The sequence below is a fragment of the Carassius carassius genome, chromosome 14, assembly GCF_963082965.1.
Source record: "Carassius carassius chromosome 14, fCarCar2.1, whole genome shotgun sequence".
NCBI lineage: Eukaryota > Metazoa > Chordata > Actinopteri > Cypriniformes > Cyprinidae > Carassius > Carassius carassius.
Window position 1 is genome coordinate 4,211,268 of NC_081768.1, and position 23,757 is coordinate 4,235,024.

At 37.5% G+C, this 23,757-nt stretch overlaps 1 protein-coding gene across 1 annotated transcript; it reads left to right on the forward strand.

Annotated features, from left to right (window-relative positions):
• The first annotated feature begins 2,818 nt into the window (after positions 1 to 2,818).
• Positions 2,819 to 12,733, forward strand: chp1 (calcineurin-like EF-hand protein 1). Its single transcript, XM_059565755.1, has 7 exons — positions 2,819 to 3,159; positions 5,796 to 5,868; positions 8,126 to 8,206; positions 9,506 to 9,633; positions 10,284 to 10,345; positions 11,259 to 11,381; positions 12,114 to 12,733. Exons 1-7 carry the CDS (start codon positions 3,093 to 3,095, stop codon positions 12,165 to 12,167), a joined length of 588 nt encoding a protein of 195 aa, XP_059421738.1. The 5' UTR covers positions 2,819 to 3,092; the 3' UTR covers positions 12,168 to 12,733.
• The last annotated feature ends 11,024 nt before the right edge of the window (positions 12,734 to 23,757 follow it).

Genomic DNA, 23,757 nt, shown 5'->3' on the forward strand with positions numbered 1-23,757 from the left:
AGGAATAATAAACACAGGAATAATAAACACAGGAATAATAAACACAGGGAAAACGCTCGGCAATGTCAGACTGGCTAAACAAGACTTCGCAGTGAGTGAGAGTGAATGTGCTGCTTTTATGTGTGTGTGTAAATGAGGTGCAGGTGTGGCAAGGAAATTGGCTGATGAATGAGGTGCAGGTGTGGCAGGGTGATTGTGATGCAGTGACTCATGGGTAATGTAGTTCGGGTGTGGTGCAACAGTATGAGAGGTGCTAGTGTCCAAGTGACATCTGGTGGTTGATGGGTGGAATGGTCCTGAGTGGAGTGCCCTCTAATGAAGTTCATGGGCACTCCATCTAATAATCGTGACATAATCGTTATAATTAATTCAGTGTAATTTAAGTGTCTGATTCAGGGTTAAGCTCAAACTATTAAAAACATGTTTTTCTTAATTGAAATTAATCTAAAATATATTAGATGGGGGGGGGGGGACTAAACTTATTTCAGTCAGTTGCTAGGTTGAAGCACTACAATTGCTATGGCAATAAATAAAAGGAATAATAAAATAAAAAATAAAATCTTTTTTTTTTTTATAAAAAAAACCACATAAAATAACTAAAACTTTAACAAAAAATAAACAATTAAAAACAAAGTATAAAAATAGCTCTTTCAAAATATTAATACAAACTAAAATAAATAATTTTCTAAATGTGCCATTTATTTTGCTAGAAAATGTTTTTTATTTTATACTTTATTATAAAATAATACTATAATAATATTAGACTAATAATAATAATAATAATACTTGAGTTTTTAACAACAAAAGCAAGTTTATTTTCAGACATATAGTGTAAAGATCAGGATTTAAAGTGTATTTCTTTAAAGGTGCTGTATGTAAGATTTTGACTCTATAAAGCATAAAAATACCACAATATGTTTGCAGATATTTAAGAAACATGAAATCCACCCACTTCCAGTTTACTCAATTGTATTCTGTCAGCCTGGGTTGCCAATCGTCAATCTACCTGTGTGTGCATCAAGTCTGAGGATATTTTGATTTTGGACTCCAAGTCCTAGTTCAACCACTCGGTGTCAATCCTGCATACATTACCTTTAAAGTGCCTCATTATGTAGTAACCCTTAATGTAATAACTGCACATAATGTAAAAACTCCACATAATGTAATAAGTAGTACATTATTATTGTAATAACATTTTCATAATGTAATAATTTTCTCAAAGTGTAATAAAATATTGAGCTTATAATGTAACAATTATTACATTATGAGAAATATTACATTATAAACTGACCAAAAAAAATTACTTTTTCATAATTATATATTTATACTTATTATAAAGTATAAGCAGCACAGTATAAGGGGCAGTTAAAATATTTGTGCTGTTATTTAGCCTATGAGAGAGAGAGAGAGAGAGAGAGAGAGAGAGAGAGAGAGAACCCTGTTCAATGCTGCAAACCTTGTAAATAGAAACATCTGATGCTCTCCAGAGCGCCAATGTAAATATGCACAGAAGAGTTTTCCAAATATGTTATCATTACAGTTTCAAATAAGGGTGCTCCTGTTTTTTTTTGTTTGTTGTTTTTTTTTTGAGAGTGATTAGCTCCCTAAACTATGCGTGGCATGATAAACTGATCATATCACCAAAACTATAAACACATTAGGCCTATTCATTTGTGTACAATATAAAGAAGTTTTTATAACAACCATTTAAATCTATGTCTGAGCTGTTTCAACTGAAAGAAACTTGCTCTGGCTGATCTTAAGATAAATCAATGCATTTATTTTGTCTCAAAATGCACAGCAGTAATGTTTTTACTTAATGTAATTTTTCTGTATGCACATTTATAAAAATTACTTAAATGTCCTAATTGAACTATGGCCTAATCCTGGCTTAGTCTAAGCCCTGTCTGTGAAACCACGCCTATATCTCAAAAATGAAGCATATCATAGTCACAAAATTAGTAAGTTCACAGTGTAGCCTAATAAGCCTAATTTTCTTTTAATCAAACTATGATCATTTTGTGCTCAGATGTATTATATTGAAAGATAATTATGATATTGTAAACATAATAATAATTGTTTCAAATTATGTTCTGGTATTACCTTATGAACTGTTATTACATTATAAGTTGCCACAGTGTGTTCATAATGTAATACATTTCTCATACAATAACCTATTACATTATGTAAAAAAAAATATTACATTTAAGAATTATTATTATTATACTATGAGCTCAAGATTTTCTTATGTTTTGAGAAAATTATCACATTATGAACATTTTAATTAAATAATAATGTAATACTTGTAACATTATGTGCAGTTATTACATTATGAGTTGCTACATTTTGGATTTGGGAGTCCCCAACAACAGACTGACATGCATGCAAGGTCAAAAAACACTTTCATCTTCTTATAATATCCATTTATTTTTACCTTATTTGCTCAACGACTCCCAAACGATTCGTTTTCATTTACTTAGAGCTATTACACATTGCATGAAAGGTAATTTTCACTTTTTAAGACCGAAAAGGTTTAAATTGTAGAGAAATGGGTTTCGATTCGTTTAAATATTTATATGGTATTGTCTTTTGAATGGATTTCTGTGTAACCCTTCAGTTCTACTGTGCTGTTCTCATTTTGTGAATGCTGCATTTTTCTAATATGGCATCCCCATTTCATTGTCACTCTACCTGCTTTATGCCATTTCTAGGAATTTTGTGTTCCACCCTCAGCAGGAAGCACACACCTGGTCCGTTAAATCCCGCCCACTTGACGGACAACCGCACTGACCAATCACAGCGCGCTATTCGATGGGCGTGTCCGAAACTCCGGCAATGGCATTTGCAGGCGTCATGTAGATCCACTCAGACCAACCTTTAGCTTAGCCCTTCAAACTATTCCTGTATTCCGCTAGATTAGATTTGGGTCGCTCCTGAACCGGTCGAATTTAAGAAGCTGGAGGTTGATAACGCGGGACACACAGCTGTGAAGGCCGACCGTTCATCCGACAGCTTTATACAGCTCTGTGTTTAGTGTTCAGAAGGGAATTTCATGCGTTAGCTCGAGCTGAACTCCAGCAGTAACAGCAGTCATGGGCTCCAGAGCTTCATCTCTACTCAGAGAAGAGGACATTGAAGAAATCAAGAAAGAAACTGGATGTAAGTAGCGGTTTCGGGCGGATTCTGTTATACAGACATCGCTAGAGAGTTTGGACAATTATGACACATGTAATACAGAGCTTTTTAGGAAGTATTTCGTGTCCTGTGATGTAATGACATATGACTGAACGCCTTCTAAAACTATTCTAGAAGTATGTGTTATTGTGCTTGCATCTTGAAGAAAGACTTGGTGGAACCAGTTACAGGATCCAAGATACACTCTCTTATAGATATATAATATATATATATATATATATATATATATATATATATATATATATATATATATATATATTATTGGTTAATAAGAAGCTCAGAGAATGTTATGCTTCAACTGCCTAAATAGCGATATAACATCTGGTCTGTGTGTGTTATGAGTGTGATATGAGTGGGGCGTGCATTGAGGGGCAACTGATGCATATCTCTTACAAGCTGCTGATGTGTTTGTGCATATAAACAAGAATTACAGTATGCATTCATGTTTAATGGATTTAACTGGGTGCAGTTATGTCTGGATCGTGTTTGCATTGCACTGATGTAAATAATTTGATTTTAATGATACCATGTGCACCTGTGCAACTGCAGTTCGAGCTCTACAAAATGCTATGAGGGAATATAATTTCCAGTCTCCGCCGTCTCTGTGCTTCGGCCTTCTGTATACGGATGAACCACAAGGAGAGAAACATTCACCCCCACAACATCTAGAAATAGACTGGGGATTCGCTTTATACATTATTGGAGCTGTATGGGTTATATGTTAGTCTTTATTTTGCAGACCACACATACCAAGCTCAAAAGGTTCTTTTTAGATGTTTTTTTCAATAGCTGTTAATATTCATAGTTTCTAATGCCAAGATTTGTATGCATGTGTTTTTTATATGCTTGTAAACCCAGATTTTACTACATTCCTTTAAAGCCACATAAAGTGCTCTCCTTCTTGTAGTTGTCTGTTATTTTCCGCTCTTGTCCTCTGGTGTGAAAACCTACTGGGCAGAAGCCAGGATTTCACACTGCTTCTCTTTATGTGGTTGTGTTTTAACTCCTGGCTGAACTTCACTTTGTGACGTCCTTCATCATGTGGGATGGTTCTGTGTTCATTCACCTCATTTACTTGTGTTGATCAAAGTCTGAATTGTTTTGGAAGATGTTCCAGTGATGTGGTCAGTAATTGGCTCTAACCACTTTCCATGAATACAGACTCTGCCAAAGCAGCTTTTGGTGAATGGATGTTTCAGTTTACACTGATTTCTTTACAAATTTATTTTTCAAATTATTCAAATTATCCAGTTAGTGTCCATTATACATGAAGTATCCCAGGATGCACCTTATGGAATAGTTTGAGATACAAAAACAGCAAGGCTGGAATCAAAACCAGTCTTATGAAATGTTCCTTTTTGTCTTTATTCATTTGGTTTGATTATTATGATTTCTTTTATGAAAACAAATTGTAAAAAAAAAAAAAGTGAACAAATGAAGTCCAGAATATATTTGTAATATATTAGCCTAAATAAACACATGCTTATTTATTTAAAAAAATAAATAAATAAATAACAAAATAGAAAAAAATATTTATTTACTTCCAGGATATTTGTTACATTTTGTCCTTTTATTAATATATATATATATATATATATATATATATATATATATATATATATATATATATATATATATATGTATATATATATATATATATGTGTATATATATATATATATGTATATATATATATATATGTATATATATATATATATATGTATATATATATATATATGTATATATATATATATATATGTATATATATATATATATGTATATATATATATATATGTATATATATATATGTATATATATATATATATGTATATATATATATGTATATATATATATATATATGTATATATATATATGTATATATATATATATATGTATATATATATATGTATGTATATATATATATGTATATATATATATGTATATATATATATGTATATATATATATGTATATATATGTATATGTATATATATATGTATATTTATATATATATACATATATATATGTATATATATATATATTTATATATATATTTATATATATATATATTTATATATATATATATATATATACATTTACTTCCAGGACATTAGGCATATTTTGTGCTTTAATTAGTTCATTTTATTTGGTTAGTTCTGTATTTTATTTTTTACTTGCTTGCTTAAATCTAAAGTACACATTTATTTGTATAATTAAAAGATATAAAAGTACACATTTGTTTATTTTGTTTTATAGAATATACAGCCTATGCAAAGTACAAATGTATTTAATAAAAAAAATAAAAATCTGTATTTACTTAAAGCACTGTCACTCTCATATTTTTTCTTTTTTATTAGAAATTACAAGTTTCAACATTTAAGCGTGACCGTGTCTAAATGGTTTTCGTAAATCCTGTCTACACTGATCTCAAGGTGATAACTCTTCTGTGACGAGACGTTCACTATCTCTTGAATAGTTTGAGAAATCTCTGGTGTAAGGTCATACAGATAAGCTTTACCCAGTACTGTGATCATGTGATGATCACATCTGTGACTTGAATGTTCACTGTCCTTAACCAGACCTTGTTGTGTTTGTGTTTTCCAGTCTCCCACAGTCAGATCACACGCCTCTACAGCCGCTTCCACAGTCTCGATAAAGGAGAAAATGGAGCACTCAGGTATGACATAGGGCACTGAATTACATGTGTTGAGTAACAATGAACTTTAACAGTGTGTTATTGTAACACCTTTGGCCCGTGAGGAAGCAGGTATTATAAAAGTGGCTCTGTTATGTCTGCATGCTAGCTTTTAATGAGCATCCTTTGATCGTCTCAATTTGAACGTATTCTGGCTCTCTGGTTAACATTCTCACCAGCCTCAGGCTCTGAAAGTTAATCTGTTAAGGAATGGATAGAGTTTTGACTGCGAGGAAACACGTTTTTCTATTACACTGCTAAAAATACGGCTTTTATTGTAAATATTCCTTGTAAGCTATGAAGCTTATGAAGCGTGTATTTCCTTGTGCCAAAGTTGTTTAAGTAATGTCCTCTGTGTGTCCTCATAAGTGACCTGTACACACTGAGTTTATGATCAGTGAAAGGTTGTTATAAAGAAGATGAGAAAGCCATAGCACAGTGGTGATGGTTAAATCCAGGTGATAAATGCAGCATTAATAGAGCATTTATAGCACATTTATCACGCACATTGTCCACAAGTGTTGCAATATGTTTTATTGGTGTGCATTTGATACTTGAAATGGATTTGGTAGCATTTCTAATGGAAGTTTAATGTGTGTTATCATAGCCAGATTGAATAAACTATGGTGCGTTTTGAAGGATCAAAACAATTTTATTTATTTTATTTTATTTTATTTTTTAGTGAAAAGATCTGTATGCACTGCAAAACTGGTGAAACTACCAAAACTATTTCCCCACACTTTTTTTTAAAGAAATTATTAATTTTATCCAGCAAGGGTCTATTAAATTGATCTCTTTTATTCACATTTATAATCTTGCAAAGGTTTTCTGTTGTTGTTGCTGTTGTTTTTATACTTTCTATGCATCAAAGAACCTTGAAAAAATTTTATTTTCACAAAAATAGCTGCACGACTGCGTTCAAGATGAATAATAGGAAAATAAATGTTTGTTGGAAGAACATTAACCTATTAGAATGATTTCTGTAGGATCATGCTGAAGACTGCTGAAAATTCAGCTTTTCATTACAGAAATAAATTAAGTTTTTAAATAAATTCAAATAGATTACAGCTTTTTAAAATTGTAATAATATTTCACATTAATACTACATTTTTGCTCAAATGTCGCTTTGGTGAGCACAAGTGACTTCTTTCAAAACCCCCAAACTTGTGTATGGAAGTGTATAATATGCTAGCTTTTTACTTGGAAAAACGGACTCTTTTAAATCATTTCTGTGACGTGTCTTATGAAACTTAACTCGTTCTGTTTACCAAATATGCAGAAGTCACAAGTTGTGTTCTTGTTATAATCGTTTGTTTTTAATTGCAACATCCTCTGTGGTCTGAAACCAGCTGAGTTGGCTAGTTCAACAAACGTCATCAGCGATATGGTTAATATAAAAAATCCTCCAGTGCTGATGACTTTCTGTACTTGTTATCACCCCAAACATCCGTCAGGCTGAGATTAGAGATGCTGGCTCATGTTTGAACATTAAATAGTCTCAGAAATCAGAGTGAGGTGTGTGATGTTTCTTAATATGGAGGTCACTCCGTGACTTTCCTTATGCACGAGAAGGTTACTCCCAGAAATAATCCATTGTGAAACTGCTTTTTCCTTATTGTGATGGGATTACAGTTCTAACTGAGCACAGTAATTATTACACAGTATTCACCATTACTCATATCAGCCATATAAAGGCTGGTAGATGTCAAAGTATCCTTTTAACAAGTCCCATTTTCTCCGAATTAGGGAAGGGCTTGTTACATGATCCAGTGAGCACAGAGAGACGTGTGCAAACTGAAGCTTTGCTTTTCACTAAGGAAAACGGCTTTTCATTCGAGAAGGACAGTTTTATAAGAATAATCAATGTGTTATTAAATAAGGATGGTCTCTCATGTTACTGTATGCACCGGCTTGTTTCTGTCGGTGTATCCGTGTGCAAAACCTGAAACTTATCTGTCAGTAGGTTAGTGGTTTATAGGTATAGTATTATGTGAAGCATTCGTATAGTTTGTATTTTTTAGTTTATGTAGAGGTAAACGTTTATATATAGTATATTTATAGTCAAAATCTGTCAGTGGGTTTGTACTGTTTAACTTCATTATTGTCTGTAGCGCTGTGGTCCTGTGAGGCATGACATTTCGTTTCACTGTATGTCCACACTTGTAGCAGAATGACACTAAAGCTCAGCTTGACTTGATGCATAATAACCCCTCTCTACCTCTCTTTTTCTTCTTCTCAGCCGAGAAGACTTCCAGAGGATTCCCGAGTTGGCCATAAATCCTCTTGGCGATCGGATCATTAATGCCTTCTTCCCAGAGGGGTGAGGAACCTGACATACGACATTTGAAACATCAGCTCGATCTTTTATTGCACCAGTATAACACACTGTATACACACAGATCTGATTTAATGCTTTTTTCTACTTTTACCAAGAACAATGAAGTGCACAAATGAACGAAAACAATTAAATAGAAGTAAATGGAAAAGAAAAGACAAATGGGTAATAAGGAAAGGAGAAATATGTGTGTGTATTTCACGCCAAAAGCAAAGAAATAATAAATTTGATCCTGGGTTAATCATATTAATATTTTTGTATCTTTTTTTTTTTTTGGCATTGTGACATTGTTTTCATGACAAAAACGTTTTAATTATGAATATATATTGACATGCTACTGTTGAAAGGTTTTAGGGTTGGAACGATTTTTATGAAAATAAGTTTTAAGAAAGAACCATTAATATAAATACAGTAAAAACTGTAATATTGTGAAATATTACAGCTTTGTGTGATGATAGCTGAATTTTCAGTGTCACTTGGAAATTCAGAAATCATTTTGAAATGCTGATTTGCTGCTTAAGGAAAACAAATCTTATTAATATCAATATTGTTGTGCTGCCTATTTATTTAGAAAGTTAAAAAAAAATTATAGGTTTCTGATGAATAGAAAGTTCAAAAGAACAGCATTTATGTGAAATATATATTTTTTTATTTAATAAAAAATGTCTTTACAGTCACTTTTGATTAGTTTAATATTTCCTAGCAGAATAAAAGTATGAATTTATTTCAATAACAAAATGTACTGACCTTTTTGAACTGATTTTTTTTTTTAAACAGTCATAAAAAAATGGGGGAAATGCGGTTAAAATTTATGAAAACAATGTCACAATGCATTATGGTTTAAATAATAGGTTTCAATTTCCCTCTGCTGAATTATTTCGGTGGTTGGGGTGTTGGAGTTTGAGGGCAAATTCTTGAGCGGTTTCATAACTTTTGTCTCAGTTTCTCAGAAAATGTAGTTTCCATATCAGTGTTTGTGTGAATTTTTGGCTGTAATAGTGATACTGTATGAAATCACATTCAGTAACTTCTGTAAACCCTATCATTACTGTCTCTGTTGTGTGGCTGGTATCTCATGGTTTGTTTGAATGTTCCTGTGGGCTCAGGAAACCACCCTGTGTGCATGTCAGTTAAAAAACATTGTGAAGCACAAGTCTAAAGTGGGACAGCAGTTTCGTGTTTCTGGGACAGCATCTGGCTCTGATCACATTAAAACCACATCAATCGACCACTAGTGTGCAAAACAGATTTAAAGTCTCTGTGTGTCTCTCTCATGTATTTCAGTGAGGATCAGGTGAACTTCAGGGGCTTCATGAGGACTCTGGCTCACTTCCGTCCTGTGGAGGATAACGAGAAAAACAAAGACCCGACTTCTGGCGAGCCGCTCAACAGCAGGGACAACAAACTCCTCTGTGAGTCCAGCTCAAACACCTTGCATACTAATGTCAAGTGTTTGTTTGTTTCCACAATAATATTGAGCAGCACAACCATTGTCAACATTAATAATAATAAGAACTGTTTCTTGAGCAGCGAAGTAGCATATCAGAATGATTTCTGAAGGATCATGTGACACTGAAGACTGCAGTAATGATGCTGGAAATTCAGCGTTGCTTCACAGAAATAAAATACCATTTTAAAACGTATTCTAATCGAAAACCATTTTAAACAAGGACCTCCATGAACATTTTTAAATGTTATGTTTTTAAATACCATTTTAAACTATTAAGTTTGAAAAGTCTCAAGACAACGAATGAGTACGAAACTCGTTTAATGCCATTGGCCAAACTTAATGGCCAAATAACAGATGCATTGAAAGCTTTCAAGAATGGAGCAGTCTCTAAGCATTTAAAAGCAGGCAAAATGTCATTTCCCACAGGGAAACAAAGAGCTTGAACAGATCCTGGTCTTAAACTTGCTCTTTTTAAGGATCCTGTAAAACATGCTTTAGCTGCTCTTAATCTCTGCTCAGGAAACCAGTTCTGTGTTACCAGGCCCTGCAGTGTGTTCATCTTGCACAAAGTTTTGCGACTTTAAGCTTTTAATAATATTTCGTTTTTTGCAGTTGCTTTTCGGTTATACGACCTTGACCGAGACGACAAGATCTCTAGAGACGAACTGCTACAGGTAAGAGAATTGTGCTTAATGTCCCGTCTCTGACGCAGGAGACAAAAGAACGTTCTGTAAGGTCTGAACAAAGAGCCACTGACTCACCTGCCCTTGCCATCTGAAACCAGCTATTCATCTCCACAGAAGACACTCTGTTAGACAAGGAAAACCCTATTACCGATGAAATTCAGAGGATCAGGCTTAGGGAACTTCAGGGACATGTAATTTTTACTTTCCTGTCAAACATGGAAATAGAATTAACCCATGGTATTCTACTGTTATATTTAACCAGATTTTCTTTGCTTGTACATATTACTAGATTTTTTAATAATACAAACCTATGACAGGCTTGTAAATATATTTTTTAACATTTTACAAATGCAAAATGTATAAAATTCTTTTATACTGTTGTGTGATGTAGCTACAAAATATTTCTGAATTATCATTGCAATGTGTAATCTGTCCACAAGCCCATGGCAATGCTTATCCTTCTATTCATTTCCGTTAGGGAATATTTATTTATTTTAACAAATCCCTTTGTATTTACCGCCTTAAATTAACACTATATATTTATTTTATTCATTCAGAGTTGGATTTCTTTTGGTTGCTTTGTTTTTGCTGGGTTTATTCCACTCTGAGACCATTAGAATTTCACATGACATTTTTTCCTTCACATATAAAAAAATAAACAACTTAATGAAAAATGAACTTCTAGGAAGCATATGCAGTGTGTCTCATAAAATTTAAAGACTTGTATCTAGTATACTTGTATTACTTTAATATTACTAGGTGGGTCAACACTCATTATAAAATCCAGAATTAACCTTTTTTTGCAGGTTTATTTCAGTAGATGGTGTTTTTGAACCTCACAAGTCTTGTAAAGAATGTAAAGAATAGAAATAAAACAGAGACTCAAACTTGTGTTTTCCAGGTTTTGAGAATGATGGTTGGCGTGAATATTTCTGATGAGCAACTTGGAAGCATTGCAGACAGGACCATCCAGGAAGCTGACACTAATGGAGACATGAGTATCTCATTCAGCGAGTTCACCAAGGTAATGCCAGAAAAAGCAGTAGGTATAGGACTATTCTACTTCAGGAAAAAACATAAATAGCTGAAAGTTTACTCACCCTCAGGCCATTCAAGATGAAAAAGAACTTTTTAGCATTAGATCACTTCCTCACCAGTAAATCCTCTGCAGTGAATGGGTGCCGTCAGAATGAGAGTCCATATAGCTAATCAAAACATCACAATTATCCACAAGTAATCCACACAACTCTATTCTATCAATTAACATCTTGTGAATTGAGAAGCCACATGTTTGTGAGAAACAAATCCATTGTAAAGGTGCTCTAACTTAAAACCGTCGTTGCATGCCAAAATAAGCATAATTTATTCCTCCAGTGAAAAAGTTAATCGTCTGTTTTCCTCTCATATCAAAATCCACCATAATATTTGGTGTTTGAGCTGGACATATTTCTCTCCTGATCCAGACGAGTTTAGAAAGCAATATTATGGCTTGAAGATTCCTTTTCAACTGGAAGCAACAAGTTAAAAATGTCTTGATGGATTTGATCTTTTTTTTTTACATTAATTGATGGACTTGAGTGTGGATTATTGTGATGTTTTTATGAGCTGTGTGGACTCTCATTCTCACGGCACCCATTCACTGCAGAGCATCCATTGGTGAGCAAGTGATGGAATGCTAAATTGTACCCCTAAAAATATGAAAGTGTTTGAATTATTCCAAAGTTTTTGGGGTGATTTATTTATTTTCTTTCTTCAGGTATTGGAAAAAGTGGATGTCGAACAGAAGATGAGCATCCGCTTCCTTCACTGAAAACCAAATGTGTTCAGAACTCTAATTGGAGACCATCAGTGTCAGTAGAAATAAGACACGCCACCTGATTCTTCTCTCTGTGGATTGATTCATCCTTTTTAAACATGATCATGTTGTCATCATGTTACGTTTGTTTCAATCATCTATCACTCTTGAGTTGCTTTTGCACTAGAAGGCTGGATCCAGTGCCTTCACTATTCTCAAAAGTCACAGAGGCTTTTATCTTGTGAAATTCTATTTATTCAGGCTGTGAAAGCAGCTTATTAAAACTTTCCAAATGTCGAAGCTGTCACTGACATTGATACTGACGGATGCACAATTCGTCACCAACTTAAAGGCCAAATCTTCAGAGAAACTTTCCTTCTCACCCCTAGAAATAATATTTTGTTCCACAATACCTCATTATAAGGGTTGATAAGGCTGTCTTCATTCTCGTAATTTATAATGATCTTAAGTCAACACATTAGAGGGAGTGAAATAGCTGAATGCCTCTTAACTCAGAAAAATGTATTTTTCTCTGAATTTAAGTTTTCTTTAAATGCCTAATAAAGAGAAGAGAAGCGCTTCATTTGAGTATTTGAGTTATTCTACACTCCCATTTCATTTTTAAATAACATATGGATAGCCAAGACTTTTTAAGGGTGAAGCTTGGAATTTTCGGTGTCACTGCGGTATCAAACAAAACTAAGATCTGTTTAAGCATCCAAAATTTGCTAATGCAACATTCTCAGAAATGATAACAGAGTATTAAACCGTACTAGATGTGATGCACACCAAAGTTTTTGGAATGAAATTCACTGGTCATCTTAAAAGTGCCCTTTTTATGGATTTTTTTTTATTTCCTTTCATGTAGTGTGTAACAGTGTGTAGTGTGAATGAAAACATATTTCAAAGTTTTAAAAATGAATGAAAACTGATTTCAGACAGACTTCTGAGGCAGCCTAACGGCTTGATCATCTACAGCAAAATATAGAGAGCTTTGTGCTAACTATATTAATTTTTAATTACTGCAACATTAATTTTGCACTAGAAATTACATCGAAAGTGGAAAACATTGATCAAAAACATACATTTACACACAAACTGACCACTGACTGCAACTTTCAGATGTCATCTTTATTTTTTAGCTTAACTGTCACAGAATGGAACACACAGGATTGTGAGATATCAAAGGCAGTAAATGATACATCTATGCTGCCTTCAAAATTTGGCCAGATGAAGGCATCTCGGGAGACAGGAACTGATGCTAACATTGAATTTGTATGTGCCTGATGCCTTCCGATCTTGGAATGCATTCTCCGAAGGCAGCATTTTTCAGTTTTTGGATGCAGCCATTGTCTTTCAAAAAAAAGAGTGGACTCTGAATCACTGAAATGATTTTTTTATTAATGAATCCCAAGCCATCAACATGGAACATTAGCTTATTGCCAACCCACTTGTTGGTATATTCGCATTAGAGCTGTAATCGGGCCTTAAAAGTTAGGCCCGACAGGACCCGAGACCAGTCGAGTCCGACAAGTACATTTTGATTGACAGCTTTTTAAAAGCCCGAACCCGTTTACAGCCCGACATTATTCAAATGTGCGCGCACACACAGCTCTTTTGTCAAGAATGAGTCATTTATACGTGTTTTAACATAGTTTATTCATAACTAACGTAGATTATAGGCCACTTGGAAGTTGGAATAAAGAAATAAAATAAGTCCTCTGTAACATCGTAACATCTCAGCACTCTAAATAGGCATAGGCTCATTTAGCCTATAAATAGACCAACGCAACAATAAAAATGAGTTTTTTAATCAAATTAAATTAAGATAATTTTTAAATTAAGATGGGCATTTGACAATAACGAAATTAAGATAAAGGTTCCACCGGATTTGCTTCGCCACTAGCAGCTGACATTTAATAAAATAATAATGCCAACTACTCTAAATACTCTGTCCACATTATGCATTTAAGACTCAATAAATATTTAGTTACCATTTGAAAAACCTTTACTCGCAGAGATTAGGCTAAGCCTACATGTTTCTGTGGAGGAAAATGGTTGAATCCACTGTAGATGTCTTCAGCGCGTTCCTGCGCTCACTGATGGTGCGTCATTATTCAGTCATTATAAACATGGTCAAAACTTTTCCAAACCTCAGACTTTGCTTTAGTTGCTGGTGCAACCAAAACGTAATCACCAGAGGCAAGCCTCCATTACACCTACTCAGCATCCATTTTCGCATCTTTCTCGCGCTAAACGAAACACCTCACATGACCGCTCGTTTACCCGTCGGGTTCGGGCAAAGATCTTCAGCTCTAATTCGCATTGGTTTTTAATGAAAATGCAAATTAATTCTTTGCCAATAGGTGCTGCTTTTGGAGCAGTAAAATAGCAGTTTCCCAGATAACACTGTACACAAAGCAGCACTGCACTCACAAACACTGATTTATCGGGCATTACAGGCATGATTTCATGAAAAGGATACCAATCGGACCAGTCACACAAAAGAGGGGTTTGGAAAAATGAACGGTTGAGTGAATGTTTGGGAGTTGTTGAGCAAATAAGGTAAAAAGGAAATGCATAGGCCTATTATAAGTAGGGATTGGCGTTTTCCGCAAATATCACATTCGAATATTTGAGCTCACAAAAAACAAATATTCGAATATTCATTTATTTAAATTAAGTTTAAAGGAGCATTGCGTAGGTTCTGAAATTTCTAACAGTTACTGACACCAGTGGCCGTTAGAGGAACTGCAGCCAGTCTCATGCTCGTTCTCAGTGCGCACGCTCTTTTTTTCTTTTTCTTTTTTTTTTACTTACGAGGAGTGTCCGTGGGTGTCTGAATTGTGCTGATCCGCAGAGTCCATTTGAAAACACTATTGCTGCTGCTTACTATAATGGCTGGCGTGCCGTACGGTTGTATATGGAGGGATTATTTGGTCAGAATATAAACAAAGTCTAAAACTAAAAGTCTTAAACTAAAACTAAAAATCTAAATTTGAAACTTAAAGTCCAAGTAGAAAATTAATTTGGTATTTAGGATTGGGCATTTGGTATTTAGGATAGGGCATTTTGTATTTAGGATTGGGCATTTTCTATTTAGGGTTGGGCATTTGGTCATTTAGCCAATTAGGATTGGACATTTGGGGATTTAGGATTGGGAATTTGGTATTTAGGATTGGGCATTTAATCATTTAGCCATTTAGGATTGGGCATTTGAAGATTGAGGATTGGGCATTTGAGGATTGAGGAGTGTATGCAAATTAGGAGGCGTGGCCCAAATACTGGAGGCTGGGTTTGAAATTGCTGGTGTGCAGAGGCACCTTATGGACAGCAGAGAGAGCTCCCAGTTCTAAGGAGCACACTGTAATGAAAGTAATGTAATTGTAATGTAATTCTGTTTCTGTAATGAAGCGAGTAAGCGAGTGAGTGGCTTGAGCGAGGACTGTGTGATAACTTCAACTTAATGACAGCTTTGTAACATTTGTGGCCTCAAACACAAAGTCACCAGTGAAAGGAGTGCTATCGGTCTGACGACTAGAAAGCAACAGACAGTGCAGCAGGTAAGATGCTAATGTAACGGGTTGTATATAGTTGTTAAATTCCTGCATAAATGGGGACAGAGCCATCTGCTGGCGTCATTTGGTATTGCGCCACGGCGCTAAAAGCAGCGAATTCTGGGTAATCCACAGCAGAACATTTGATAACTGCTGTGGTAAGTCGCATGTAAAACGCTGCAGAGACAATAATAGCCTAAGTGCTTTAAATATCACTACACAATGTTTTATTTCACTGTATTTTTATTTTGATGCAACTAAGAGATGAATGCTGTTTGTTTGACGTCGAGTGAGTCATTAGTTTTAGAGGATAATGTTAAATGTGGTATATGTTGCATGGCTGCTGCTAATGCTATTCCTCCTCCTGATTTACTGTGTGTCGTGTAGGGCTGTTTTATTCTCTGTCTGCGATGTCATTCCATTCCTGATTCGTGTAGTTTCCCCCTTGTGCAGGTAATATATTGAATTTGATGTTTATTTTTGTTGTGTGAAAAATGTATGTTATATAGCAGCAATATTCCTGCTGAAAACAATTTGCTGTTTTATATACTGTGTTTTCATATAGCAGAAATGCTTTAGAAGCTGGAGATTTTATTTATTTTATTTTACATTTTACTGTGGAAAAGACAAAGAATTGTGAAACATGTACATTTGTACTTTTGTTAAAAAAAAAGGAAGAATCATTCCACTATACGATCACATTTGAACCAGTTTAATAAAAAGAGCAGAACATTTGATAACTGCTGTGGGCTGTTTTATTCTCTGTCTGCGATGTCATTCCATTCCTGATTCGTGTAGTTTCCCCCTTGTGCAGATGTTCCACATACACAACGAGACTGAAACATAGAGGACCGTCACATTGGTGCCGTGACTGTGAGTGAGTGGACGTCTGCCTGCCATTGACGGACCGCTGTAGCTGTGGCTTCGTTCGGACATCGTGGACTGCCGTTTCCTGAAGAGGACATTTCTATGTTATCCTTTGCACATTAGAAAAGGACTCTAAATGCTCTGATATTTTTTTTAATAATTTTGATTATTTTGGGTCAGTTTTCTCTTGTTGATCTATTTATTTATTTTTTTTCTCTTTCCCTGGTCTTATTGTTTTGAAGCGTAGTCATAATGAGCGAAACAGGACTTAATTCGCCAGCTCGTACTCCAGCTTCTGTTGGTAGGGGGAGAGGTGTACTGCAGATACCTGCTTCCTTTCTTGGTAGTCCTGTTGTTGGCAGTGATGTTGCATTAGGAGTGAATAGGGTTGACTTTTCCATTGGCCCCCCTGACATCACAGATATGCGTAACCCACATAGGCAACCAGTCACTAGTTCAACACCGCACACTGAACATGTTGCCCCTGATTTGTTAGATCAAGTAGGCTCAATTGCTCTAATGATTGGAGAACAGATAGCCGACAGTATTATATCTCGTCTTAACCCACCGAGCTTGGGGTCAGACACACAGAGCAACCCACATACTGGCAGTACCACTCTGACTCGACCTTCCAACAATGTAGATCTATCCCAGGCTCACTTAGTCACACACAGGAACGTCAAAGAGCCGCCTTCCTTCAGAGGGGATGGATCTGACTCAGTTGACATAGAGGAGTGGGAAGATCTAATGAGAGCTTTTGTTAAGAAGGGAAATATGAATACTGCCGAGCATGTTGAGGAGATACTTGTTCATCTGCGGGGCAGAGCAAAGGACGTAGTAAAATTTTGGATTAGGAACAGCGAATCTGACACCCAAACCAGCCCCAATGCCATTTACAGTCTCCTCCGTAAGCATTTCAGTTGCAGTCAGTACTCACCAGTTCCCCTCTCTGACTTTTATACCACTTTGCCTAATGAGAATGAAGAGCCTTACGATTACTGGTTGAGGCTAAACAAAGCAGCAGATGTAGCCTCTGAATGCCTGATGGAGCAGGGCAAATCGTTTGATAATCCAGGAACAGAGATTGCTCACATGTTTATCCGCCATTGTCCCAGTAAAGATTTGGCTCTGACCTTTCGATCCAAGTCTATTGACAAGTGGTCCGCCCATGAAGTGCAAGCTGTGTTAAATGCCCATAAATCAGAGTCCAGCTTCAAACCTGCTAGCATGACATGTTATGGAAGGCCTGATAAAACTAATGTTTGCAAAGTTGATGTTAATGCAGCTTCTGTCGCTTGCAAGGACTCTGGATCACAGCAGTGTGGATCTACAGAGCAGGCTAATCTAGAGAGAGTGATCGACATGCTGGAGAAAGTTTTAATGCGCAATTCCTGCATACGACAGCCTAGCTCAGGTCGACGCTATGTCAGACTCCCAAGGATTGATGGTTTAGACGCCTTACCTTGTGCTATCTGTAACGATGGAGCTCACTCTGCCCTAGTCCACTGCCGTGAGCATCGCTTGTGTTTTCAATGCCTGTCACCCGGCCATGCCCGACGCAACTGTCCTGTGCCACGGGTTACTCTGCCTCCGTCCAATCAGGGAAACTAACAGATCTGCGCGAGGGGGAGGGCAGTGTAGATCTAATTAGTCAGCCTCCCATTTGTAATACTGAGGATTGTGAGTCTGTCTATGAGGTACAAAAAAGTATTGCCCCTTCTGACAAGACTGTTATTTTTCAATGCTTACAGCACGTTCCCATGACTGATAGTCTGTTCTATACCCCTGTGTCTGTCGAAAATGGTCCAACACTGAAAGCACTGATTGACAGCGGCTCTATGGCGTGCACCATAAGCGAAGCAGCAGAAGCTAATTTGTTGAAAGCCAATCCTACCCTGATAAAGACCCCAGCTGATAATGTCGTCGTTGTTGGATGTGGAGGTCATAGAGTTAACCCCAAAGGGATATATGATGTCACAGTCTCCGTTTATGGATGTAAAATGATGATCTCTGTTCTGGTTGTGACAGGTCAGACGGAGGAACTGATTCTTGGCAGCAATGCTATCAAACCGCTGTTGACTTTACTGAGGACCACCGTCGGCTACTGGAAGTTGATGAACATGCCAAGTGGAGATGGAATGGATGAATCCTTTCAGTTTTTGTCTTTACTTTCCAACACAGAGAGGTGGAAAGGAACTATTGTGCCAGACAAAGTGGGTACAGCCAAACTTAAAGGCAGTGTAACATTACAGCCACAGAGTGAATACCTAGTTTGGGGTAAACTCCCTAGCAAGGCCATGGTATCTGTGGGTAGTACTGTAGTCATAGAGCCCACTCAATCTAATTCCAGGTCTAAACAGATCTTGGTCGGCAGAGTTATCACACCACTATTTGGTGATGGCTTAGTACCAGTTAAACTAGTTAACCCCACTAATCGCCCTGTTACACTGAGAAGGAATGCAAAAATCGCTGATGTATCCCCATGTATTGCAGTAGAGGATTTCACAGAGGTTGAAAGTGTCCAGTGTAACATCCAGTCAAGTGCCCAGTCCTGTCACATCTCTGACCAACCACTACTGTCGGAAGAGGAGTTGACCAACATTTTGAGGGACTTGGGATTGAACGATTTAGACCTAAGTGCATGTGAAGTCTCTCTCGAGTGGAAGAACAAACTCCTCCGCATAATCACAGCTCATGAGTCTATATTCTCAAGGAATAAGATGGATTGTGGCTTGGCCAAAGATTTCGTGCATAGGATCCGTCTGGTTGATGACAAGCCGTTTCGTCTACCTTATCGTAGGATACCACCAAGTCACTACGAGAAGCTCCGGACAGCTCTGAATGACATGGAGGAGAGTGGCATAATAAGAAAGTCTAACAGTGAGTACGCATCACCTTTGGTAATTGTGTGGAAGAAAAATGGTGACCCCAGGATCTGTAATGATTTCAGATGGCTCAATGCCAGGACAGTAAAAGATGCTCATCCTCTCCCACACCAGTCAGACGCACTCGCTGCTCTAGGTGGAAATGCCTTCTTCTCCACTATGGATCTGACATCCGGTTTCTACAATGTGCCACTACATGAGGAGGACAGAAAGTATACAGCATTCTCATCACCATTCGGACTCCATGAATACAATCGCATGCCACAAGGCCTCACAAACAGTCCCGCTACATTTATGCGGATGATGATGTCGATTTTTGGTGACAAGAACTTCACCAGTCTGTTGTGTTACCTTGACGATCTTTTGGTCTTTGCTCCAACAGAGCAGCTTGCACTCGACCGACTGGAGATGGTGTTTTCCAGGTTGAAGACTCACAATTTGAAGCTCTCACCAAAGAAATGTCATTTTCTGAGAAGATCTGTGAAATTCCTGGGCCATATCGTAGGTGAAGATGGAGTCTGTACTGACCCTGCGAAGGTTCAGGCCATCACTGATGTGCAGGTGTCTGATTTAATGGACTCCGATGGCGTCACTCCTTGTCCTAAGAAAATCCGATCATTTTTGAGTATGGTGTTGTATTATCAACATTTTATTGAGAGATGTTCGGCCAAGGCGAAGCCCCTCTTCAAGCTCATCTCCCAGCCAGACACGCAGTGCCTCAAAAAGAGAGGGCGACATCCTAAAAAGAAAGTTGTAAATGTTAAACTCACACAATCAGACTGGACTGAGGAATGCAAATGTGCATTTAAGACTTTAAAGCATGACTTGCTTACAAGTGTAACGTTAGCTCACCCTGATTTTGATGACCATTTCATATTGGCCGTAGACGCATCTTTCGATGGGTTGGGAGCAGTACTCTCACAGATCCCCAGAGGCAGTGACATGGCGAGGCCAGTGGCTTTTGCGAGCAAGACACTTTCACGCTCCCAGATGAACTACCCTGCACACAGGCTTGAGTTTTTGGCCCTAAAATGGGCAGTATGTGACAAATTCCATTACTGGTTGAAAGGTCGTCATTTTACAGCTTGGACTGACAACAACCCGCTCACATACATACTCACCAAACCAAGACTCGATGCATGTGAGCAGCGATGGGTAGCGAAGCTGGCATCCTATAGTTTCGATTTGAAGTATGTGCCAGGAGCTAAGAACATAGTGGCAGATGCACTCAGCAGGGAGCCTTTTGTCAAGTCCAGTGTCAGCCATCGCCTTGTGACAGAGCCATATCATGCTTTGTTGAATCAAATGAATGGTGTGATGGATGAAACAGTTCAAGATGCTTTCAGATGCACAAACAACTGCCAACTTGTGAGTATGGATGTTGAACCAGGCTCTGATCTCTCCCACCCTCTTTCTCAGGGCAAGTTAACATCTCAGGAAATCTCCGCCCTCTTAGATGCACATTGCTCTGGTGGGACAAGTCGTATAATTGGGACGGGGGTCATCCCTCATTTGGAGAAAGAGGATTGCACCACTGCTCTGCCTAAAAGCACTCTTCTGACTATGCAGGAGCAGGACAGCACCGTGAGTAGAGTGGTTTACTATGTCCAGAGACACAAGAGACCTGACAAACGTGAGCGTACAAAGGAGCCTCGTAGTGTGATCAAGCTGCTCAAGCACTGGAACAAACTCACACTGAAAGATGGAATGCTATTTAAAGTGAAAAGAGATCACAACATGAATAAGCAGCTCTATCAATTCATTGTACCAGATTGCTTAAAACAACAAGTTCTTCATGGCATACATGATGCCGCAGGTCACCAAGGACGCTCACGTACACTCTCATTGGCCAGACACCGTTTTTTTTGGACAGGTATGGCGCATGATATTGTGCATTATGTCAGAAACTGCAAACGTTGCATTGTTGGTAAGACGCCGGAGCCTAATGCTCGTGCCCCTTTGGAGAACATTCACACCACAGAGCCCATGGAATTGATTTGCATTGATTTCTGGTCAGCAGAGCAGGGAGATAAGTCTGTTGACGTTCTCGTAGCGACGGATCATTTCACCAAGATGGCCTTTGCTTTTCCTTGTAAGAACCAGTCAGCAAAACAAGTGGCCCGCCGTTTATGGGATGATATTTTCTGCATATATGGCTTCCCGAAGCGTGTGCATTCTGATCAGGGGGCTAATTTCGAGAGTAAGCTCATCAAGGAACTGTTGGATATGGCTGAGATAAAGAAATCGCGCACTACCCCTTACCACCCGATGGGTAACGGGATCACAGAGCGTTTCAACAGGACCTTGGGGAGCATGATCAGAGCCTTACCCCCCAAGTCCAAAGCGAAGTGGCCCCAGTCATTAAGAGCGCTGACTTTCTGTTATAACTGCACTGTCCACGAAACAACCGGCTTTGCTCCATTTTACCTCATGTTTGGGAGGATTCCCAGACTTCCGATTGATGTAATGTTTCAACATGTTCTAAAGAACGATCTTGTCATTACCCATTCAGAGTTTGTGTCCCATCTCAAAAGAGACCTGAGTGAGGCAGCAGAGGTTGCTCAGAGGCACAGTTCAGCCGAACAGGCTCGTCATGCTAAGCTCTATGACCGCAAGGTAAAAGGCTCTCCATTGACTGTTGGTGACAGGGTTTTGTTGGCAAACAGAGGTGAGAGAGGAAAACGGAAAGTTGCAGACAAATGGGAGTCAATTCCTTACGAAGTGTTGTCAGTGAGATCGGTAATCAATGTCTACCGTGTGAAGGACACAGTCACTGGCAAAGAAAAAACAGTTCATCGGAACTTGATCCTTCCTGTCAGTTTCTTGTTGAGAGATGATGTAGTTGACCTGTTGTCTGATTCCCTGTCAGTTGGAGCTGGAAGTGATCATGGTGATGCTTTGCCTCAAGACCAACTTGACAGCGATGAAAAAACATTGCAGTGGATTTTGCAATCTGGAAAGAACGCTGGACTTAATGAGGTTGTTGTCGACTTACCCGGTTCATCCGATGCTGTAGAGAATCCTGCTCTCGTGGATGATGTTGTTGACAACAGTCACGTATGTACTGGCCGTGACAGTGATGTGAGCCAGTCATCATTCTTGGACGATCAGTCTGCCCACAGTCACCCCATACAGCTCCCCACAGACTCGCCAGCTGATGCACACACACGTGTTCCCAGTAGTGTAGACTCAGAATCAGTTGAGCCTGTAATTTGCACCCAGCCAAGGCGAGCATTCCCGGGCATGACTATGACTAGGACTGGTAGGACCATTAAACCTCCAAAGAGATTAATTTGTGAGATGAATGACCAGGTTGTGGAAGATTCAAGATCTTCAGTGAGTTCTTTTGTTACTCTTATGAGACATGTTTTTGCAGTGTAGCCTTAGACTTTATAATGTGCCTTTTGAGTAATTCTGTTCCTGAGTGTGGACAGATACTCCATTTTTCTCTGGAGTTTTTGAGCTGTGTCAATTAGGAGAGGTGTACACGGCATCTCTTGTGTCTATGTTGAGGTTTAGGTTTTGGTACCACCCTATCCTTGCATATCTCTGTAGGAGGAGTTTTGTAACTGACTATAAGACAGTCACGCTCAATGTAATTCTTTTTTTTTTTTTTTTCTCTCATTCCCTTCTTTCTTCTGTTTTCTCTGTTTTGGTTGCGCTTCCCTGATTTAGCAGAAATTTAGGGGGGTGTATGTAACGGGTTGTATATAGTTGTTAAATTCCTGCATAAATGGGGACAGAGCCATCTGCTGGCGTCATTTGGTATTGCGCCACGGCGCTAAAAGCAGCGAATTCTGGGTAATCCACAGCAGAACATTTGATAACTGCTGTGGTAAGTCGCATGTAAAACGCTGCAGAGACAATAATAGCCTAAGTGCTTTAAATATCACTACACAATGTTTTATTTCACTGTATTTTTATTTTGATGCAACTAAGAGATGAATGCTGTTTGTTTGACGTCGAGTGAGTCATTAGTTTTAGAGGATAATGTTAAATGTGGTATATGTTGCATGGCTGCTGCTAATGCTATTCCTCCTCCTGATTTACTGTGTGTCGTGTAGGGCTGTTTTATTCTCTGTCTGCGATGTCATTCCATTCCTGATTCGTGTAGTTTCCCCCTTGTGCAGGTAATATATTGAATTTGATGTTTATTTTTGTTGTGTGAAAAATGTATGTTATATAGCAGCAATATTCCTGCTGAAAACAATTTGCTGTTTTATATACTGTGTTTTCATATAGCAGAAATGCTTTAGAAGCTGGAGATTTTATTTATTTTATTTTACATTTTACTGT